This window comes from Pteronotus mesoamericanus, unplaced genomic scaffold, assembly GCF_021234165.1.
Source record: "Pteronotus mesoamericanus isolate MK-2021 breed Mesoamerican mustached bat unplaced genomic scaffold, CSHL_Meso_final scaffold_83, whole genome shotgun sequence".
Classification (NCBI taxonomy): domain Eukaryota; kingdom Metazoa; phylum Chordata; class Mammalia; order Chiroptera; family Mormoopidae; genus Pteronotus; species Pteronotus mesoamericanus.
In genome coordinates, this window is record NW_026555328.1 from 3,283,710 (window position 1) to 3,305,479 (window position 21,770).

The window sequence follows — 21,770 nt, forward strand, 5'->3', positions numbered from 1 at the left end:
AATTACTAGTGTTTGTGATAGAATAGTTATTAGAGCCTAGAAGTGACTAAGAGAGGGGTTTTAAATGTAATAGAGCTTTTGGTTATAATTTTTTTCTTTTATAATTTTTAATTGAATTTGTTGGTGTGTCATTGATTAATAAAATTATATAGGTTTCAGGTGTACAATTCTCTAGTATGTCATATGTATTATACTGTATTGTGTGTTCACCACCCAAAATCAAGTCTTATTCTGTCACTATTTATACCTTTTTTTACCTCCTTCTACTTCCTTTCTCTTTGGTAATCACCACACTGTTGTCTGTGTCTATGAGTTTTTTCCTTAATCTCTTTCCCCTTTTCACCCAGTTCCCCAACCCTCTTCAGCTATTCCACTTCTAGGGATATATCCAAAGAAACCAAAACACTGACTTGAAACAATACATGCACCCTTATGTTCATAGCAGCGTTATTTAAAACAGCCATGGTTTGGAAGCAACCCAGGTGCCCATTAGTGGATGAGTAGATGAAAAAACTGTGGTACATTTACAAAATGGAATACTACTCATTGCAAAAAAGAAACAATCTTACCTTTTACAACAGCATGAATGGACCTGGATAGCATTATGCTAAGTGAAATAAGCCAATCAGAGAAAGACAAGTACCATATGATTTCATGTACATGTGGATCTAATGAACAAAATAAACAAAATAGAAACAGACTCATAGATCCAATTTCTTAATTTTTTTTTATTTATTGATTTTAGGGAGAGAAGAAGAGAGGCAAAGAGAGATTGAAAAACATTGACTTGTTGTTCTATCTATCTATGCATTCATTCATCGACTGATTCTTGTATATGCCCTGCTGGAGGATCAAACCTGCAACCTTGGCATATCCGGATGATGCTGTAACCCACTGCACTGCCTGGTCAGGGCCTAGATCCAATATCTTTCTGAAGATCAGCATCATTTAATTTGCGGGACACTCCATTATTTTCTTATTTTTTTTAAAGAAAAGTTGTTTCCCTTACTCTCAGCTTAAAGAATATGCTAGTACCCAGATTTCTAATGTTATTTGAAAAATGAATTGTAGAATCATCATAAAAGTACTTTATGTTTTTTTTAGATGGTATGTTTCCTTTCATTTTCTAGTCTGGAGGATCACTGTGACTTTTAGAAACCAAACTTAAAAATTCAGTCTTAGCAGTTTTCTTAATCCAAATGATTGGTCTCTTTGAAGTCTTTTAAAAATATGCTATTTATTTACTTCTATTTGTTACTTATTTATTTTTTCATTAAGTTTTTCATTGAAAGCCACTTCAAAATTTCCTTAGAGATAGATAGGACATAAATTAACATGCATAAAAATGTGATACTCTATTTTAGTTTAATGCTCACTTTTATATTACTGCATTTTGTTCTCCACAAATGAACTAGCAGGAAGCTACCTTTGTTTATAACATTTGGAGTCGTAGGCACAGAGATAGTAAATGACCAACCCAAAGTCACTCAGGCACTGAGTAGCAAACAAGCAATAAATGTATATATCCTTTCTCTTTGCAGCTCACATTACAGTGATTTAACTCAACACACTGCAGATAGATGTTGGATGGCATGTCAGGGACAGGGAACTGGTGAGGTCATGCTATACGCAAAATCATGGTGATTGTGACGACAGTAGTACAACTAATAATCACTAGTATTTCAGGTAAGTCGGATGATTTGTATGCAATATAAGTAGAATTTTTACTGTTTCATGTGAAGCAGGCAATTTTGCTATATGGCAGACCTATTTAGACTGTATTTCATGAATATATTATGCAAATTTTAAAAGCACGCAAGTTTATTATAGATCATTAGAAAATACAGACAGAAAAGAAGCAGCAACATTTATCAGTGGATGCTATGTGTTTGCGTTTTATATTTTTTCTCAATAATTAAGAAAACAAAATTAGAATCATTTACCATATACAACAATGAACATTGATTTTTCACATCATAGTATAATGTTTGCACTTCAAACAGACTAAATATTTTGGTGAACACTATTAATGTAGCATAATACTTCACAATTCATATTGAATTTCATTATAAAATAATGCATGTTTATTATAGGGAAAACAAACTGAAAAATACTAAAAAATATAAGAAATGAAAGCGAAATTTACTTGTGATTTTCTAGTTAAAGAGAGTTTCTCTCAACATTTTGGTATAATTTTTCTAGTTGGTTTATTTCACAAGGTATTATTCCAACATATGGATGCATCCTATTATTTTTAAGACTGACTAGTATCTATGTACATATCTTTCTGGTAGTTCTTTTAGGATAGATTTCTAGAAGTATAATTGCTGAAATAAATGTTTTGTACATTTTCAAAGCTCTTGCTAAATTTTTCTATGGGTAAAATTTTCTCCAGAAACTTTCTAACAATTTATACCTATGATTAGTAATATTTGAGAATAACCATTTAACTGTACTATTGTTTAAAATTATTTGCTTCTTTGTTGTCTCAACTAAAATTCTTAGGAAATGATTTTGTTTTATTTTGACAGAAGGAATTTTGAAATGCATGTTTGACAAATAGAGAAAATAATCAGTTTTTTGACTACCTCCTATGTTATTTCTGATGAGTTCTCATATAAAATACTTATATTTTTTATTTAGAAAATTTATATCAATTTTTTTTGCTTTGTAGTTTTTCTTAATCCTCAGTTTAAGCTAGTATCTGTATTATGTTACTAATTTTTCAGGACAATGTTTTATTTGAATATCTCAAATTATTCTAGATACAATTTTGTTGTAATTTTGTTTTTAAATTTTTACCCCACATTATTAACCCACTACTTTCTACTATTTATTAAACAATCATTTATTTACCCACCAATTTATGTTATTTTTATTGTACACTAAAAAACATCTATTTCTGGCCCAACTCTTCCATTCTTTTAACTAATATATACACATATCTTTTAAATTATTACAAATAATATGGACTTAAAAAGTGTTAAATTTTATTAGCAAAATTCCATCTTCATTGTTTTTTTCTTTCAAATTTATCTCCTAGAATGCAAATCTGATGTTTCTAGGTATCTAATCTTTTTAACCCAGAAATTATGCATTTGAGGGTTTAATCTAGAAAGTATATGCACACATACATATGAAAATCAAATATGGTTATATATACAAAAATAGCCATTGTAAATTATTTGAAAATACAAATAAATATTTTAATTTTAGTAGTATAGTTATAGCTAGGTCCCCAGATTTGATGGAGAGAATGGATGGAGGCCATATTGAGGTCTGCTGAGGAATGAAAGTTTACAAGTGAATTAAGCTGTTGTTTTTTGTTGTTTTTTTTTTTTCAGAGAAGTAGATCAGTGTTTGTGGCTTATGGCTTATAACTAAAAAGAAAAACATGTAATCTTGGTGTCTTAATATTGTGTATTTTTTAACATTTTTACACAAACATTTGTTCTTGTACCATACCAGTGTCCACAACACATTATTATTCAACAAAGATATCTAAACACAGAATCTTATACCTAACGAGACCATCCTTTTCCAGCAACTGTCCCCCAGAAGAACCAACAAATCCACACATACTCGTCAACTTCGAGTTGAAATATAATGAAACAATTTATGTCATTTTGAATGAAAATAAATATTACACTTTTAAATAACCAGGAGCAAATATCTTTGAGCTTAGTTGCAGTGGAGAAATGTACAATTGAAGAGTCACTCAAGTTGACCATAAAACTACTTAAAACAAAGAGGCATATAATGTTTTAGAAAGTATTTGCTCTAGGTAAGGTAAAGCACTACATTTAGGAAGAAACAATAAGATCAATGAAATCACTGAAAGAACTAGGACACCATGATATAAATAAAGGTCAAAAGTTATGGATAGAAAATGGATAAAAATGCAAAAATGCTAAAATTAATTAGTCAAAATAATAGTAGCCAAGAATATGAAATAAGATACTCTTTTGTGTATTTACTTCCAAGAGAATTCAAAAAGACTGGCACTTTTTACATTAAGTGTATCAGAACAAACAATAATATACAGCTTTTCTGTGAATCAATTTAACATTATTCCCAGAAGTCTTAAGGAGTCTTAAAAGTGTTTGTATGCTTTTCCTCAGTTATTCAAATTTGAAGAATGTGCTGAAAGCATAAGAAGATACTTCAGAGGAGATCTTCATTACAGTGTTTGTTTTATAATTGAGAAGTAAGCAAGTGGTATATTAAATACAGGCAGCCCTCACTTGGCAAGATACCATGCTGCAGAGACTGGAAACATGTCCATGTTCAGTATGGGTCTCAGTTACCCCAGCACAGTGCAAAGTGAGGACAGCCTGCATTGAATAGCTGGCTGGACACAGGCAGATGGCAGAAAGAACAGAGGCTGGTTGTATGTAACTGGGTCCCTCGTAACAGTGTGTTGGCCAGGATCATAAAGAAGGCTGACTGTCACATGACAGACATTTGCATTTAAATTTATCCAGGCTTTAAAATGAAGAAGTTCCCAGTTAAGGCAAAGGCAAATCATTTTATATAGCTTTTTATGAAAAAAGAAATTTACAACAGTATGATAACTTTGTAAAATGTTAGGATTAAAGAAAAGTCATACCTGTTCTTTACATCTATGTACCAATTTTCTATGATAAACAATTATTAATTTTATGAGCAAGAAAATAAGCAAACAAAAACTGCATTTTTTAAAAGATTTTGTTTATTTTTTTATTTTTAGAGAGAGGAGAAGGGAGACAAGTATCTATGAGTTGCTTCTCACACACCCTCAGTTGGGGATCTGGCCCACAACCCACACATGTGTCCTGACTGGGGATTGAACAGGAGACTTTTCAGTTTGTAGGCTAATGCTCAACCCACTGAGCCGTATCAGCCAGAGGTGGGGGGGAATTGCTTATTTCTAAGATCATCCAGATTCCACCATTTAAAATTAAAAGATTTTATTTAATAATGTTAGAATTTAAATATGAAAGTGTGAATAAGTAACAGTTCAAAATTGTTCCATAGCAGTATTGAACTGGATGGTCATCCAGGCTCCTTCTCATTCAAGCTGCTATTATTTTTCCCCTTAAAAATATTGTGCTTCTGAACAAGTTGAGAATCTCCATTGGTACCTAAAGCTAGACTTACTTGTTTTTAGGAGTCGGGGTTGGGAACAGCTCCCACCCTAACTGGACTGGCACAGATAGAATTTGACTTGGCTCATGGGTGTCCCTAAGTAGGCTATGGAATCAGAATCCCTGGTTTTCAAAATGGATACTGCCATAGTCTCGTCATGACAAAAATGTTTGATCAGGGAATGGGGAGAATGCATGACTCTCTATTGACTGGTTCTACCGTTGTCAGGGAAGGCAAATCTTCATTCAATAGCAACTACTTCTGCACGGTCTGTTGTATGTTTATTCAGGTTCAGTGTTTTCCTCCTTGATTACTTAGTCTCCAACAACAATTAACCATGCCCTGTCATGTGGTGTTGTGTCCATCTCATCTCCTTTGATCCAAATCAACAACTATCTTTTTAAAGTTCATACAATTATAGTATATATTACATAATTACAAAGTGTTGTTTCTTCATCTAATATACCCTTTTATCTCACTAATCTCTTTCATACCAATTTATTTCATCTTTCACATATATTGCATATTCATATTTCAATTTATCTCATACCTTGATGTCACACTTTATATATAACCATGAGGGAGTCTTATCTGCTCTAATTTCAAATACTACCTATTGAATCTTAAAACAGCTTGTCAGCATTTTCTTTGCTACCCGTAAGGTCAACACAAAATTATATTTTACATAAGCTGCTACAATGAATTTCCCGTTTCCTCAATTGAAATCCTCTATCTTCCAACACAAGCCAATGATCTTTTATAAACATGATCATATCATGTTAGTGTCTTGGTAAAATAATCCAAAAATTTCCATCATACTTGTGAAAAAATTTAAACTTTTTACCGGAGTCTACAATTTTCTATCTCCCGTCTCCAAAGCCTTTAATCATTCTTTGGTCCTTCTTCTGTCATATTGACCTTGTAGATGTTTTCCGAACTTCTGAGCATGTCTTTTCCTCAGGGCCTTTGCACATACTGTTCCTCTGCTTAGAATGCTCTTTCCCAAGATCTGTAAATGTCCTATTTCATGACTGCATTTAGATCTTTCTTCTAATAACACCTCCCTTGAAAGACATTGCCTTACTTCTTGCCTAAATTAGTTCCATTCCAAATAACCTTTCATCATGAACCACAACCTATTTTCCTAATATCTTTATTAATTTTGAAATTACTCTTTACTTATGTGTTTCTATGTATATTTCTGCTGCTAGTTCTGTGTTGGCCCAGCAGTGGCTATTGTCACCAGAGCCCGGTGAGAGCCAGAACCAGGAAGGAAGTGCTTGGCTACCTTCTTCCCCAAAACAGTATCAGCACAATTTTGTTGGAAGGACTCAGGCACTCTAACACTTTTGTTGTGAAGCTGGAAGGAAACTAAGCTACTATTCTCCCCCTTCCACCACTGACATTCTACTCATTTCTCTTATTGTCCAAATTCAGCTGGATGGTAATTACCAAAGGAGTTCTATTAATGTGATCTACAAGGTTTAAATTCCAGGTGGCCAAAGCAAAGTAGAGAAGAAAAGATACATAGGGTGACAAAGAAAGAATCACCAGCACAACTATATTATCTATATATCCACAATGTTCCTGGTGCTATTTATTATTGTTTTCATTAAAAATGCAAATTACAAGGCTCAGCATCAGTAAATGACAAGGTATATGAAACTTAATTAATCTCTCAATGGTTTTCCAGACTCCAAAACTTTCCCACTATACCTTGCACTATTTTATATCACATGTTATAAATAAAAGAAATTAATATTTCTCCCAAGTCAAAAAATATTAAGACACTCAGGCATAAGTTAAAATAAATAATGAATCCTATTACTTCATGTTTTGGGGGAGACATGCTTCTCTGATAATATCGGAGAGTAGGAAAAAATTATGTCCTCAATGAGCTTAGAATGTGCAAACGAATACAACCATAGTGGTTATTTATAGTCTTAATGACTTTATGCTAGAAATAATTGAACCATAGGGATTTGGTCTCTATATAACAATTCTGTTGTAAACACTTCAGATTCTTTATATCCATGGTGTCACTGGGAAATTACCCTTTTTTCCACAGGTAAGATTAGCTATTGTAAAATATATTTTGGAATTTGACATAGTTTATTCAATAAAATAAAATTACAAGTGAAATATATTCTGGTGAATTAGTAATTGTCTTGAATTAAATTCTACTATATCATAATATTTTCAGAATAAATGTACTTAAAATGTATTTAAAATGTACAATGGAATTCCATTTACAATGAGAAGAGAACTACACTAAAGAGCAGTCTTTCCATCAATAACCATCAATTGCCTCTACCTGGGAGAGCCCTGGTCTGGGTGCCACTAAGGCTATAGCTACAGGTTAGATACACTCCTTCCTAAGGAGCTCACACTTTGATGTTGACTCATGTTTTAGACTAGGGATGGATTTTTCACTAAAAAATATAGAAGCTACAACTTATTAGGTGCTTACATGTCAGAGATATTTTTAAAGTTTTTACCTTGATTTGCTCTCTGACATGAAGGAGGTTGCTATTAGGAACCAAATATTATACATGAGAAATTGTAGGCAAAGAGGGATGAATGACTTATCCAAGCTTCACTAGGAATTAGAGGAAAATGGACATTCATTGCAGGGTGAGGAAACAACTTGAAAACAAACCAGTTTAGACGGCAGGTAGACAGATTCTAATCCTACAGAAGCATGTGCCATATATCAGTTCCACAGCTCTAAGTCTATTTAGCTGTGAAAAACGGATGACTTTCAATAATGATGCTTTAGATGCTACAAAAAATATTATACTGAAAATGGGATTATAATTTTAAAGAAAAGCATGCTTAAAGGTACTGTAAAAAGACTGAGAGAACAAATGTGATAGAGTTGCAGAAAAGATATAGTATTTTCAATTACAAATATTTTGCAGAAAAGCATTAAAAATATCATTGCCTTTATGTAAAGATGCTCTAAATTATTTTAGATATTTAAAATTTCAATTACATGCATACCAGGCTACTCCTTTATGCCACATGTACTTACAAGTTTGAGAGAAGTGGAAGGAGTGTCAGATGAGATGATGGGGATAATGGATGAATGACAAAAGGCATGAAGCTCTGTTCCCTTGGTTTAGACCTCCTTTGCAGCCAAGCCAACACAATGTCAAAGAAGAACTACACAGGGGTGACTGAGTTCATTCTCCTGGGCCTGACAGACAGAGCAGAGCTGCAGCCTGTCCTTTTTGTGGTGTTCCTGGCCGTCTACCTGACCACAGTGGTTGGCAACGTGAGCATGATCTTGTTAATCAGGAGTGACTCCAGACTTTACACTCCAATGTACTTCTTCCTCAGCCACCTCTCCTTCCTAGATCTCTGCTATGCCACCAATGTCACTCCTCAGATGCTGGTTAATTTCTTATCCAAGAGAAAAACCATTTCCGTCATTGGCTGCTTCATACAATTCCACTTTTTCATTGCGTTGGTGATCACCGATTATTATATGCTCACGGTGATGGCTTTTGACCGCTACATGGCCATCTGCAAACCCTTGTTATATGGTAGCAAAATGTCCAGAAGCGTCTGCATCTCCCTCGTTGTGATTCCTTATACTTACGGCTTCGCAAATGGCCTGGTCCAGACCATCCTGATGCTTCGCCTGTCCTTCTGCGGACCCAATGAAATCAACCACTTCTACTGTGCGGACCCACCTCTGTTAGTCCTCGCCTGCTCAGATACTTCTGTCAAAGAAATGGCCATGTTCGTGGCGGCTGGTTCCAACCTCACCTGCTCTCTCACCCTGATTCTCATCTCCTACATTTTCATTTTCACAGCCATCTTGCGTATTCGCTCTGCTGAGGGGAGGCGCAAGGCTTTCTCCACCTGCGGGTCCCACCTCACAGCTGTCACTGTCTTTTATGGGACTTTGTTCTGCATGTACCTGAGGCCTCCTTCAGAGACATCTGTAGAGCAGGGTAAAATTGTGGCTGTGTTTTATATCTTTGTGAGTCCTATGTTAAATCCTGTGATCTATAGCCTAAGGAACAAAGATGTTAAAGAAGCAATCAGGAAAGTTATCCAAAAGAAATTGTTTGCTAAATAAAGTAAGCATTCTGGTCATAGGTGTGCAATATATCCTTACTGTCTGACCAACTAATGAGTGCTTTCAATGAACTAATCAATTTCTGTCAGCCAATGTGTTTTTTTTTTTTTATATAATTAGCAGATGGAATTTGGAAGAATGTGTCAAATTATTTGCTAGCATGTATAGTACCATGTCAGTGAAAAATTAAAAAATTGTACCTAGAAAATCAAAGGCAATACCAGAAGGCATTGTTATTGTTCTTTAAAGTCAATAAAGAACAGATAATACCATCCATGATACTCTTATTGGTACAAAGTTATAGAAGACAGAACTACCAAATAATGCTAAGGCAATGACCTGTGGTTATATTTTCTATATGGTTAGTAATTTTGAAATTATTCTCCAGAAACTTCTTAACCGTGACAGATGAGTTTTGTTTTCTTCTTCCCTTTATACAAATTATACTTCAAATAAGATCTCTGGGTATATCAGATTTTTCACTCTAAGATGAAAATGCCCTATTTTCTTTAGAAGGGTTTTTTTTTTAAACCAAAATATATCCCCATCACAAAATTGGTTTTGCATTTTTATTTTTAATTTTTTATTATGTACTACTTTGAACATACAGTCAAAACTAAAAAAAATAGAAAGACCTCCTGTGTAAAAAACTTACTGATCATTATTAAGTCTTCACACAATGCCACTTTTGTTTCAAATTTATCAGAGACTCAGATGTTTCTAAAATCAAGTCTTTCTTGCCTGATTCTCCTCCCGTCTTGCATTAAACTTTAACATGAAGTTAATGTTTCTTATTCTTATGTCAAGTTTTGTCATTTGTTAATGTTTCTCAATCCACAGAATCATATTTCTTTTTAGATGTAGAACTTGATATAAATAAAATCACTCCATATATTCTTGTGCAGTTTATTTTAGTTTCACTACTCATTGTTGGACTGACCCTTGCCTGATCATGCATCGAACTTATTTGTGCTGACTCAGCATTTTCAACGATATTTCAAAAAGTAGGTTTGCAGCTGTGAGTACCTGAAACACAGAGTTGATAAAGCTGCTATAATAATCATAACCACTTGTTTTTTTTTAATATGAACTGTAAACCTAATTTTGCTCCACCCTGTAGTCTATGTCAATATATAAGTGTGCCACAATATATTTATCTATTCTATGATTTTGGAACAGTTACATTTTACCAGTTCATGATATGAATAACCAGCAATACATATTCATGTGAAATTCTGAATGTATTCCAGTTCAAGAGTTTCTCTTATGTATGTACCTAAGATAATTTCTAAGTCAAGAGACATGAGCATTTATGAGATGCAGCCAGATTACTTTATCAATTTACACTCCTGCAAATAATGTATGTAGTAATACAGTGCCCTTTACTCCACATTCTTGTCAACACAATTTATTGTCAAACTTTTAAAATATCTTTCAATTTGATGGTGAAAAATGTATTATTATTTTTTAAGTTTTTGAATCATAATTATAGGGGAAGTTAAGTATTTTTAACTGTGTGATGCTAATTGAAGATTGTTTCTTTTTTCAGTTGTATGTTCATACTCTGTTCACTTTTCAGCTGTGCTTTTTCATATTTATTTTCTACGTGTGTAATTACTCCTTATGTCTTCGGTGCTAGGTCCTAATCTTTTAATTATCTATGCAATGCAAATATCTTCAACCTGTTTATAGTTTGAATTGTATTTTTATGCATGATATATTTGGTGGTGCAAAAATTTTTTATTTAATTGTACATATTTTAGATTTATTAATCTTCTTTTTACGATTGTGTTTTGAAAGTCTGCTCTAAATAATTCTTTCCCGTTATAAAGATATTCTCATATCTCTTCCTTATTTTTTTAAAGTTTTGCTTTTGCATACTTAAGTCTTTATTTTTCCTGCTGTCATAAATATTCCAAAATCGACTCTAATCCTATTTTTAATAAAAACAATTCATTTTCAGTTTTTTGAATACTCACACTTTTCTCATTAAATTTTTAGTGCAAACTCTGTTGTGTTTCGAGTTTTCATATGTGTATCAGTCTGTTTCTGGGCTCTTGTGGTTAAGAATAATTATATGTTATCAATAACTATTATTAATATATTCAACAAATGTTTATGAAGTACTTAATATTCTGGTTAAAGGAGATATATTCGTCACTGTCTTTCTAAGTTCTTTTTACTAAAGCAAGTTTTAGTGACATTTTAAAATCAGGCAAGGCTTGGGCAGGTTTAAAACATTAAAGTACGAGAGGAAGGGCAAACAATTAGAGTAACTTGAGAGAAAGGAAGAGGGGATTCGGCGCTAGTTGTGACATGCAGGAGAGTTAAAAAGCCATATAAATTGTAATGCTTCTAAGTCAGCACAATTTATGACTAACTGCTAACTATGCAGAACTTACTTCTTTTCTTTATCAACACATTATGTCATTGCTGTAGACCATCCTCAAAATACTGTGTAAGAATTCATTTGATTTGACAATTCATTGTTTACTTATTTACCATTTGTTTAATGGACACTATGATAGTGTCTTTCTCAATTGTAATTCTGGGAACGTCTGCATTAGAATCTTCTGGATAATTGTTAAATATGAAGACTCTAGTATCTCACATCAGACTTTTTGAAGCAAACTTTCTGTAATTTGCTGATGAACAAGATTTTCAAGGAGTTTCTTAAAATGCACTTAAATCTCCTGAGGATATGACGTCAGAGGGACTATAGTCAATAATATTACAGTTACTATGTATGATGCCAGGTGGGCACTGAAGATGTCAGGGGGAGGGTTTTGTAAAGTATGAGATTATCTAAACACTATACTGTTTACCTGGAACCGATACAAAATAATATTGAAAGTAAACTGTAACTGAAAAAAAAAATCTTTTCTATAAAAATTTAGATTTTGTTGTGGCCACTTTTTATTTTCTTTTCTAATTTTCAAAAATGAATGTTTGGATTATTGATTTGAGTATTGCTTTATTTCTCAATATATTTTATACATTTCAGTTTAATACTGCTTTACCCAAAGGCCATTAATTTTGATATTTTTTATCATTTAGTTTGCAATATTTTCTTATTTCTCCAGTGACTTTTTAACCTATGTGTTAGTTAGAAAATAGTGCTTATTTACTATATATTTGGGATTTTAAAAGATATTTTATTGTTATACCTTTGTAATTTAGTTTAATTGGCAGAGGACAGTAGCCTTATGACTTATTCTTGGAATTTTATTGGCTAGTATTTTTCCAGGTTTGTTGAAATATAATTGACTTATAATAAGGTGTAAGCTTAAACCGCGCAAGTGATCATTTGATACATGTATTATGTTGTGAAATAATTATCACAATTATGCCAGTTAACACATTTATCACTTCACATAATTGTGTTGGATTGTGTTTCTTATCAACCATCACTTGTAAATAACTTTCTTCTTTATTGTTTCCACAAGATTCTTACTTGATCCTAACTTATGCATACATAAACAAATATTACTGTAAATCACCACACTGTTGTCTATGACTATGAGGGTTTTTCTGCTTAATCCCTTTACCTTTTTTTACCCAGACCACTAACCCCCCTTTCCCTTTAACAGCTGTCAGTCTGTTTCCTGTATCTATGAGTCTGTTTCTATTCTGTTTGTTTATTTTGTTCACTACAATTCAGATATAAGTGAAATCATATGGTATTTGTCTTTCACTGACTAGCTTATTTCACTTAGTATAATACTCTCCAGGTTCATCCATGATGTCACAAATAGTAAGATTTCCATCTTTTTCATGGCCAAGTAGCATTCCATCGTGTAAGCATACCACCACTTTGTTATCCAGTCATCTACTGGGCACTTGGGCTGTTTGCCAATCTTGCCTATTGTAAATAATGCTCCAATGAATGTAGCAGTAAACATATTATTTTGAATAAGTGTGTTGATTTTTTTCAGATATCTTCCCAGAAGTGAAATCACAGGTGGGGGGAGGTAAAAGTGTAAAGCAGGGATAAAAGGTGATGGAGACAGACTTGTCTTTAGGTGGTAAACACACAATACAATATACAGATAAAGTATTATGAAACTGTGCACTTGATACTTATGTAATTTTATCAACCAGTATCACCCCAATAAATTCAATAAAAATCAAAACAAATATTACTGTTATTTCAGAGAATTACATTAGGCACAACCAACAAAGAGTATAATTTTACTTTTTTAAGATTCTTTCCTTCCATTAGGAAACTGTTGAAATAGAACTTTTCTTTATTGCACCAAGGTTTCTCATAAACACTCTTCTTAAAGCCTGTTTCACAACCTTCTTCCTCAGAGTGTATTTGAATGGATTCGACATGAACTCACAAAACAAACAAACAAACAAAAAGCTCAAACAGAAAAAGTGACCCACTGCCACAGTTTTCCCTTGCTCAACAGACTACTCATTTGCTGGTCTGAGGTACATTCAAACAAGGACCCGTAGGACACAGTGACAGCTGTTGGCGGGGGACCACAGATGGACAAGGCTTTGGGCTGTCCTCACTGGAATGGGGCTTCATAATGTTGATGAAAACGAAAAGGTAGGAGATGAGGATGATAAGGGAACCTACACATCATCTCCACCCCCTCCCCCCAGCTGTCATCCTGGTCTCCATCTATGAGTCTGTCCCCATTCTCCTTGTTAGTTCAGTCTGTTCATTAGATTCCACATGTGAGTGAAATCATAGGGCGTTTGTTTTTCTCTGACTGGTTTATTTCACTTGGCATCATGTTCTCCAGGTCCATCTATACTGCTGCAAAGGGTAAAAGTATCTTCTTTTTTACGGCTGATTAGTATTCCATTGTGTAGATGTCCCATCGTTGCTTTATCCACTCATCTATGGATGGACACTTAGGCTGCTTCCACATCTTGACAATTGTAAATTACACTGCAATGAACATAAGGGTGTTTATGTTCTTTTGAATTAGTGTTTTGGGTTCCTTCTAATATGAACCCAAAAGAAGTGGGATCACTGGGTCAAAAGGCAGATCCTTTTTTAATTTTATGAGGTATCTCCATGCTGCTTTCCATAGTGGCTGCATGAACCTGCAATCCCACCAACAGTGCAAAAGTGTTCCTCTTTCTCCACATCCTCCTTTTCCCATTTTTAAATTGGGTTATTTGTTCTTTTTGGTGTTGAGTTTGGTAAATGCTTTATATATTTTAGATATTAACCCCTTATCAGATGTATTGTCAAATATGTTCTCGCATTCTGCAGGTTGTGTTTTTATTTTGTTGATGATTTCCTTGCTGTGCAAAACTTTTTATTTTGATGTAGTTCCATTTGCTTATTTTTTTCTTTTGTATCCTCTGCCTGGGGAGATATATCTGATAAAAAATTGCTACGAGCAATGTCCAAGATTTTACTACCTATGTTTTTGTCTAGGATTTTTATGGTTTTGGGTTTAACATTTAAGTCTTTCATCCATTTTGAATTTATTCTTGTGTGTGGTGTAAGAAGATGGTCTAGTTTCATTGTTCTCCTTGTGTCTAATTTTCCCAACACCACTTATTGCATAAACTATCTTTTGCCCATTGTATGTGCTTGCTCCTTCTGTTGAATAGTAATTGAGTATAAAGGTATGGGTTAATTTCTGGGCTCTCTATTCTGTTCCATTGATCTGTGTGTATGTTTTTATGCCAGTACCATGCTGTTTTGATTACTATGACCTTATAGCATAGTTTGGATTTCATCCTTGATGTAATTGTTAAAATTTGGGAGGCGAAGAATGGGTTTGAAGAAAGCTCTAGCTTTCAAATACTTACCTGTTGACCAGTTTTATTTAATTTTGGAAATAGACTGATGACATTGTGCTTTATTTTTGTAACTAGTACCTCATTATTAAACATTCATTGAATAATTTGATCTGCTGGACTCTGAGGACAAAAAAACTTAACTTTAAAATTTACAAAGGTAAATTTATTACAATCAAATGTGGCCATTTTAATGCAATTTGACATGTGTATAGTCATGTAATCATTATTTAATTTTAAGGCTGCTGTGCAGGTAGGGAGAGGGGGGTTAGAATAGGGCACATAAGAATTTCACAAAGCTCACTCTTGCTAGCAAAAGTCTGACATTTTTACTTGCATAAACACTCTTGGGATTGTGGCAAGCCTTTGGTTAATATCCAGAGTTCTGGGAAGTTGATTTTACAATCTTTGTCAGTGTTCTCATTATTTTTATGGAGAAGGAGCTTTTGGGGGATCATTACCTTGTTACCCAGGAAGTGGATCTTACTCTTTACATAAGTTTTGTTTTGAGATTTATTTAAGTTCTGTTATTTGTCTTTTAAAAACTATTTTTTCTCATTAGTATTCCATTATAGGGATATTTCACTATTTTTAAATGTATGTGTCTGACAATATACTTCTTGAGTTTCTTTTTGGGTATGTCTTCTTTTCTCCTGCAGAAATACTTAATACTTACCCAGCCATAGTTTTATAAAGAATTGTAATTTTTATGAAATTTTATAAGGAGCAACCAGTTTTCCAAAACATTTTGATTATTGTATACTGAATCAAGTGATTTATTCTCAGAATTTCAATTACTTGGCCTTTCCATTTTTTCATGGTCCATTTAAAAATTTTTTTCCATTGATATGGGTTAGAAGTGGTATCCTATTGTAGTTACTATAGGTATTTCTTTGACAAGTATGGATGCTGAAATTCTTTTCATGTGTATATTGTCTGTTCATATATCTTTTTAATGAATTGTATAGTTCTTTCTCAGACTCTTAAAAATTAGGCTGATGAGTTGTGGAGAATCTTCATGTATTCTGAATACAAGCCCTTTGTCAGAATTCTTTACCATGGACATTGTTTTTAGTCTGGCTTTCTTAGTTTTTCTGCTTGCCACATCTCTCAACTACTGTATCTTCCCTCTCCTTGCTATCATTAGATGACTGCACCTCACTCTGTGTACAGAATCATTGAAGCTTTCTCATCAGAATTCCCTGTTCTTTACCATACTGAAAATGCAAAACTTATTTTTCCATATTTTTTCTTCCATAGTACTACAAGTGATAGTTCAATTTTTTGTCTGTGCTAAAGAGCCTACGCACAACATCAGCAGTGTATGGAGGTGTTAGGTAGGGGTAATGACCTCCAAGGAGAACCTGGTTCCCAAAGCATAAAATTAAAATTTCACCCTTGAGGAACAAAGACTATTTTAATTAGTCTTTAAAATTATTTAAAAAATACCCCAGACAATATTCTTAAGAAATACACTATAAATCTTCCCACCTTGTTTTTACAAAACATTGTAAGTCAGCTCTTACAGGTAGGTCATTTTCTACATTTGTTCACAAAGAATATGTTTTGTTCTTTTGAGTGGAAATTAGTATCTCAGTAATGTGGGAAAAAAGTGTATCTAAAAACATCCTGCCTGCATTGCTTTCGTAACAGTTGTGTCTAACTGACATTATATTACACATCTTTGTCTATGTGTTTAATATATGTTACTTCTCCTAAAATATATGCTGTATGAAGATGAGGACTAGTTTTCATGCTATAACCCCAGAACCTAGAACAGAATTATATCAAAATTTGCAATGCACATAAATAAATGAGCAGATCAATTTACAAAACAGAGAAAACAATTTTTTATTCTGTAACTCCTTAACCATTTATAAAGCAATAAAGTTCACTCACTCAATGTCCTCTAAATAACATGAAGTCAGACACCTGGGTTTTCAAATGAAAACACTATACTGGATATACTTCCATCATGCGTTCATCGGAGCGCTGCTAAGACCTGCTGTGTTTCATACCTAGTTTTCATTCCTTTGGCATTATTATTATTATTTTTTTCCTTCCTCAGTCACACCATCCATAATTCTTTTTTCTCAGGTATTTATTTATTTTTAAAAAACATATTATTGTTCGGTAGCAGTTGTCCAGCCATCTCCCTCCTTGCTCACCCCAACCTCCCTCTCCCTTCTCTCACAGTCAATACCTGCCCCCCATTGTTCATGCCTGCAAGTCCTGTTATTTTTTCATGACACTTGGAAAAGTAACATATATGGAGTTTTCAAAAAAGATATATATATATAAAGATTATATATATGTAATATTGTTACATTATACATATTAATATTATATAATATATAAGCATATAATCATTTATATATATAAGAGAGAATGTGTATGTTTGCTTGAAATATTTTTTCCTTTTATTTATTTATTTTTTCAAATACATTTGTCTCTGCCTACGCCCCACTATTTTCCCTTGCCCCCTCTCTCCCTTTCTCCTTCAGCTCTTCCCCTTTGGTTTTGTCCATGAGTCCTTGCTATATGTTCCTTGATTTTCCCCTTCCCTTCCTTTTCCCCCCCGCTCCCTCCTTCCCTCTTGTCTCTGTTGGGTTCTTTTCCTTTCAGTGTTGCTGGTCTTATTTTCCTTGCATCTTTGTATTGTTGGTTAGGTTCCACTTAGAGGTGAGATCATATGGTATTTGTCTTTTGCTCCCTGGCTTATTTCGCTTAACATAATGCTCTCCAGTTTCATCCATGCTGTTGCGAAGTTTGGTAGTTCTTTTTTTCTTTCTGCTGCATAGTATTCCATTTTGTATATGTACCATAACTTTTTGATCCAATCATCTACTGATGGGCATTTAGGTTGCTTCCAACACTTGGCTATTGTAAATTGTGCTGCTATGAACACTGGGGTGCATAGGTTCTTTTGTATTGGCGTTTTGGTGTTCTTAGGGTATAGTCCCAGCAGGAGAATCACTGGATCAAAAGGCAGTTCCCTTTTCAGCTTTTTGAGGAAATTCCACACTGCTTTCCACAATGGCTGCACCAGTCTGCATTCCCACCAACAGTGTACGAGGGTTCCCTGTTTGCTTGATATCTTGAGAGAGAGATAACATATATAGAGTGAATATATTTATGTAGATACTCATGTATTTTTTGAAAAGAGAAATTTCCCTATAACAAATAATTAACAAGTAAATATGAGGTGGATAATATAAATGCAGAATTCTTCACTTTTCTTTGTTGCTTTTAGTTTTCAAGGGATAAGAAATGTCTTCCCCAAACCACACTACAGTGACAGAATTCATTCTTCTGGGACTCACGGACGACCCAGTCCTGGAGAAGATCCTGTTTGGGGTGTTTCTGGCCATTTACCTCATCACGCTGGCAGGGAATCTGTGCCTGATCGTGCTGATCAGGACCAATTCCCACCTCCAAACGCCCATGTATTTCTTCCTTAGCCACCTCTCCTTTGTAGACATTTGCTATTCCTCCAACGTTACCCCAAACATGCTGTACAGTTTCCTCTCAGGCCAGAAGGCCATCTCCTATGCTGGATGCTTCTCGCAGTGTCTTCTCTTCATCGCCCTGGTGATCACTGAGTTTTACATCCTTGCTTCAATGGCATTGGACCGTTATGCAGCCATCTGCAGCCCTTTACATTATAGTACCAGAATGTCCAAGGACACTTGTATCTGTCTCGTCACGGTCCCTTATGCTTTTGGCTTCCTTAACGGACTCTCTCAGGCGCTGCTGACCTTTCACTTGTCCTTCTGTGGCTCCCCTGAAATCAACCATTTCTACTGTGCAGATCCCCCTCTTATAACGCTGGCGTGCTCGGACACCTATGTCAAAAGGCTGGCAATGCTGGTAGTTGCCGGATTTACTCTCTCAAGCTCTCTCTTCATCATTCTCCTGTCCTACCTTTTCATTCTAGTAGCCATCTTGAGGATGCGTTCTGCAGAAGGCAGGCGCAAAGCTTTCTCTACCTGTGGTTCCCACCTGACAACAGTCACTATCTTTTATGGAACTCTCTTCTGCATGTACTTAAGGCCCCCGTCTGAGAGGTCCGTAGAGGAGTCTAAAATTATTGCAGTCTTTTATACTTTTTTGAGCCCAATGCTGAATCCTTTGATCTACAGTCTGCGGAACAAGCATGTGATCCATGCCTTGCAGCAGATGATTAGAGGAAATCTCTTCCATAAAAATGCAGTTTAGACATCTCCTCGTTGTAATGAGTAAGCATCTGTGATTGGAGAGAGACTCTCTTCAAAGAACAAACCTACTACTCCATAGTCATTTTTTATTTATTACCATGAACTTTCAATGACATTTGCTAATTCCTTGGCAAAATTTATCACTTTAAGGAAACTGTTCCCATAAAGCTATAACATTGAAATTAAAAACGTTTTACTTACCAGAGAACCTTTGATAAAAAATGGGCAATATTCAATAATTTCATATAATATTTTACTATACTTACTTGGCTGTAAATATGATAATTCACTCTGGTGGGAACATTGGGAATCCATCTTCTCTGAATTAGATAGTCATCAGAGCCACAGTGAGTTTTAAATAAGGTGATTAGTTTTACCTTATTTTTAAAATATTATGAATAACTTATTCTTCAATGTGTGGTGTACAACAATGGCTGTGGTGCCTGCAATCATACTGAAGAAACTTTAAATATATGGATCACGCTAAGGTTTAAACTTTCCATAAATACTCCCCTAACTACGCATATTATATACATCTTAAGAAATTTTTTTTCCATTTGTAAATACTGTTTACTTTCCTTGATTTTGGAAATAAACTGTCAACACCTCCTTATGAGAGCCCAGAAATATAGATCCAATTTAATTATCAGTAAAGTACAATGTCAATTAGGATTTACTTTTTATATTATAGTTCTGACTTATGTCTAATTTATTAAGTTAATAGAGTCTATCATTTGGCTTCTGCAGTCCCCAGAAAGCTTTGAGACAGTATGCAACTGAGTGGGTGTGTAGAAATTGTTCTGGAAGCACCCAATGTTTACTTTGGTTCATAAAACTGTAACTCATTGTTTTCTGGCTTAGTCTGTACAAGTAGTTTTCAAAATTTCTATTGAGAAAAATTAATATTAGAAAAGATATATAAAGAGATACATAATTCATTCACATTAATCCATGCATTATTAGTCAATGACATGGCTACATACCAAAACATAGATTAAACATTTGTTAAATTGCCTTAAATGCTTGGTATTCTAAGGTTGTGGACTTTAATTTTAACTAAGATCACGATCCCAAATGTTCATTTAAAATCAACTGCTAAATTTATTATAATATGTTTGAATTTTTTTCCAGGGACTATCTAGATGATCAGCAATTCTAGAAAATTGAGCTCTATTCTTAAGTTTCAGTTGATTGAATACAGGCTGATTCTATCAAACATGTTTATTATATATAACTAAAAATACAGACAGATGTGAGGAAATAATGTTTATCAGTCATATGTCCTAAACTAATGAACAATTTCTGTTTGTGTCTTGTTATGTTTTTGTCAACAAATGGATATTAATATATATATTTATAATTCATAAAAATTGGAATGTTTGCCATAGACAAGTTTGAACATTAATTTTCACTTGATAGTATTATTTATTGCATTTCTTACAGATTAAATATTTGGAGTGAAGACCATTTTTAATGTAATATAATACATAAAATTAAACCATACGTGAAGTTACTTACAATAATATAGACCTCTTGTGAAAACTACTGAAATAGTTTTCAATTTTGTAATAAAATTCAACTTCAATTTTTGAAATAAGCCTGAAATTTACTTATGATCCCCTATTAAAAGAGAACTGTTTCCTGCATTTGGAGTATATTTTTTCCACTTAGTTTATCTTGCAAACCATTATTCTTGCATACTGATATTTCTGTTATGTTTGTTATCATTGACTCATAACTCTATGTACCCAGTGATTGTTCTTTTAGAATAGATTCTAAAATGTGAAATTGCTGAATTAAATAATCTCAACATTGTTAAAGGCTTTGCAAAATTTTTGGGGGGGTAAATTTTTCTTCAGAATGAGTCAACCTTACTCATCAAAGCTTACACTTATGATAAATAATGTCTGAGAGTAACCATTTCACTGTACATTTGTCATTTGAAAATATCAGTTAAGATTATTTATTTCTTTACTGTCTCAACTGAAATTCTCAGGAAATAGACCTTTTTTCATTTGAAAACAAGAATTGAAATATATATTTAAAGAATAAGGGATATCCATCAGTTTGATGATGTTGTACATGTTATTTCTGATGATTTCTCACATGAAGAATATTTACATTTTTATTTGAAAATATTTTATCTTTCTTTATTGGTTTGTGGTTTTCCTCAAACCTAAAATTAAATAAACAAGGATTAATATTATGTTGTTGTTTTCCATGGCCATGTTTTATAAGAATATCTTGAATTAATGAGAGACAATTTTTTTGTATAATATATAACATTTTCCCTCACATTCCTTTTTTTCTTTTTCTTTTTTTTCCTTTTTTTATTTATTTACTTTTTAAATACATTTGTCTCTGCCTCCCCCCACCTCTTTCCCTTGCCCCCTCCCTCCTTCCCTCCCTCAGCTCTTCCCCTTTGGTTTTGTCCATGAGTCCTTGCCATATGTTCCTTGACTTTCCCCTTCCCTTCCCTCACATTCTAACCCATTCTTTCCCATTTATTAAGTAACCATTTATTTTTCCACTAATTTTTGTTATCTTTATTGCATACTAAATAA

At 33.7% G+C, this 21,770-nt stretch overlaps 2 protein-coding genes across 2 annotated transcripts; both read left to right on the forward strand.

The window, feature by feature from the left end:
- Nucleotides 1–8,272: 8,272 nt before the first annotated feature.
- LOC129062760 (olfactory receptor 1030-like) lies at nucleotides 8,273–9,217 on the forward strand. Its single transcript, XM_054563801.1, has one exon. The coding sequence runs from the start codon at nucleotides 8,279–8,281 to the stop codon at nucleotides 9,215–9,217; it is 939 nt and encodes a 312-aa protein (XP_054419776.1). The 5' UTR covers nucleotides 8,273–8,278.
- Nucleotides 9,218–18,259: 9,042 nt separating this feature from the next.
- LOC129062768 (olfactory receptor 5M1) lies at nucleotides 18,260–19,207 on the forward strand. The gene has a single exon (XM_054563811.1). The coding sequence runs from the start codon at nucleotides 18,260–18,262 to the stop codon at nucleotides 19,205–19,207; it is 948 nt and encodes a 315-aa protein (XP_054419786.1).
- Nucleotides 19,208–21,770: the final 2,563 nt, after the last annotated feature.

Bases quoted from the DNA above. Each gene is read 5' to 3' on its own strand.
- LOC129062760 (XM_054563801.1), top strand. From the start codon at position 8,279: ATGTCAAAGAAGAACTACACAGGGGTGACTGAGTTCATTCTCCTGGGC.
- LOC129062768 (XM_054563811.1), top strand. From the start codon at position 18,260: ATGTCTTCCCCAAACCACACTACAGTGACAGAATTCATTCTTCTGGGA.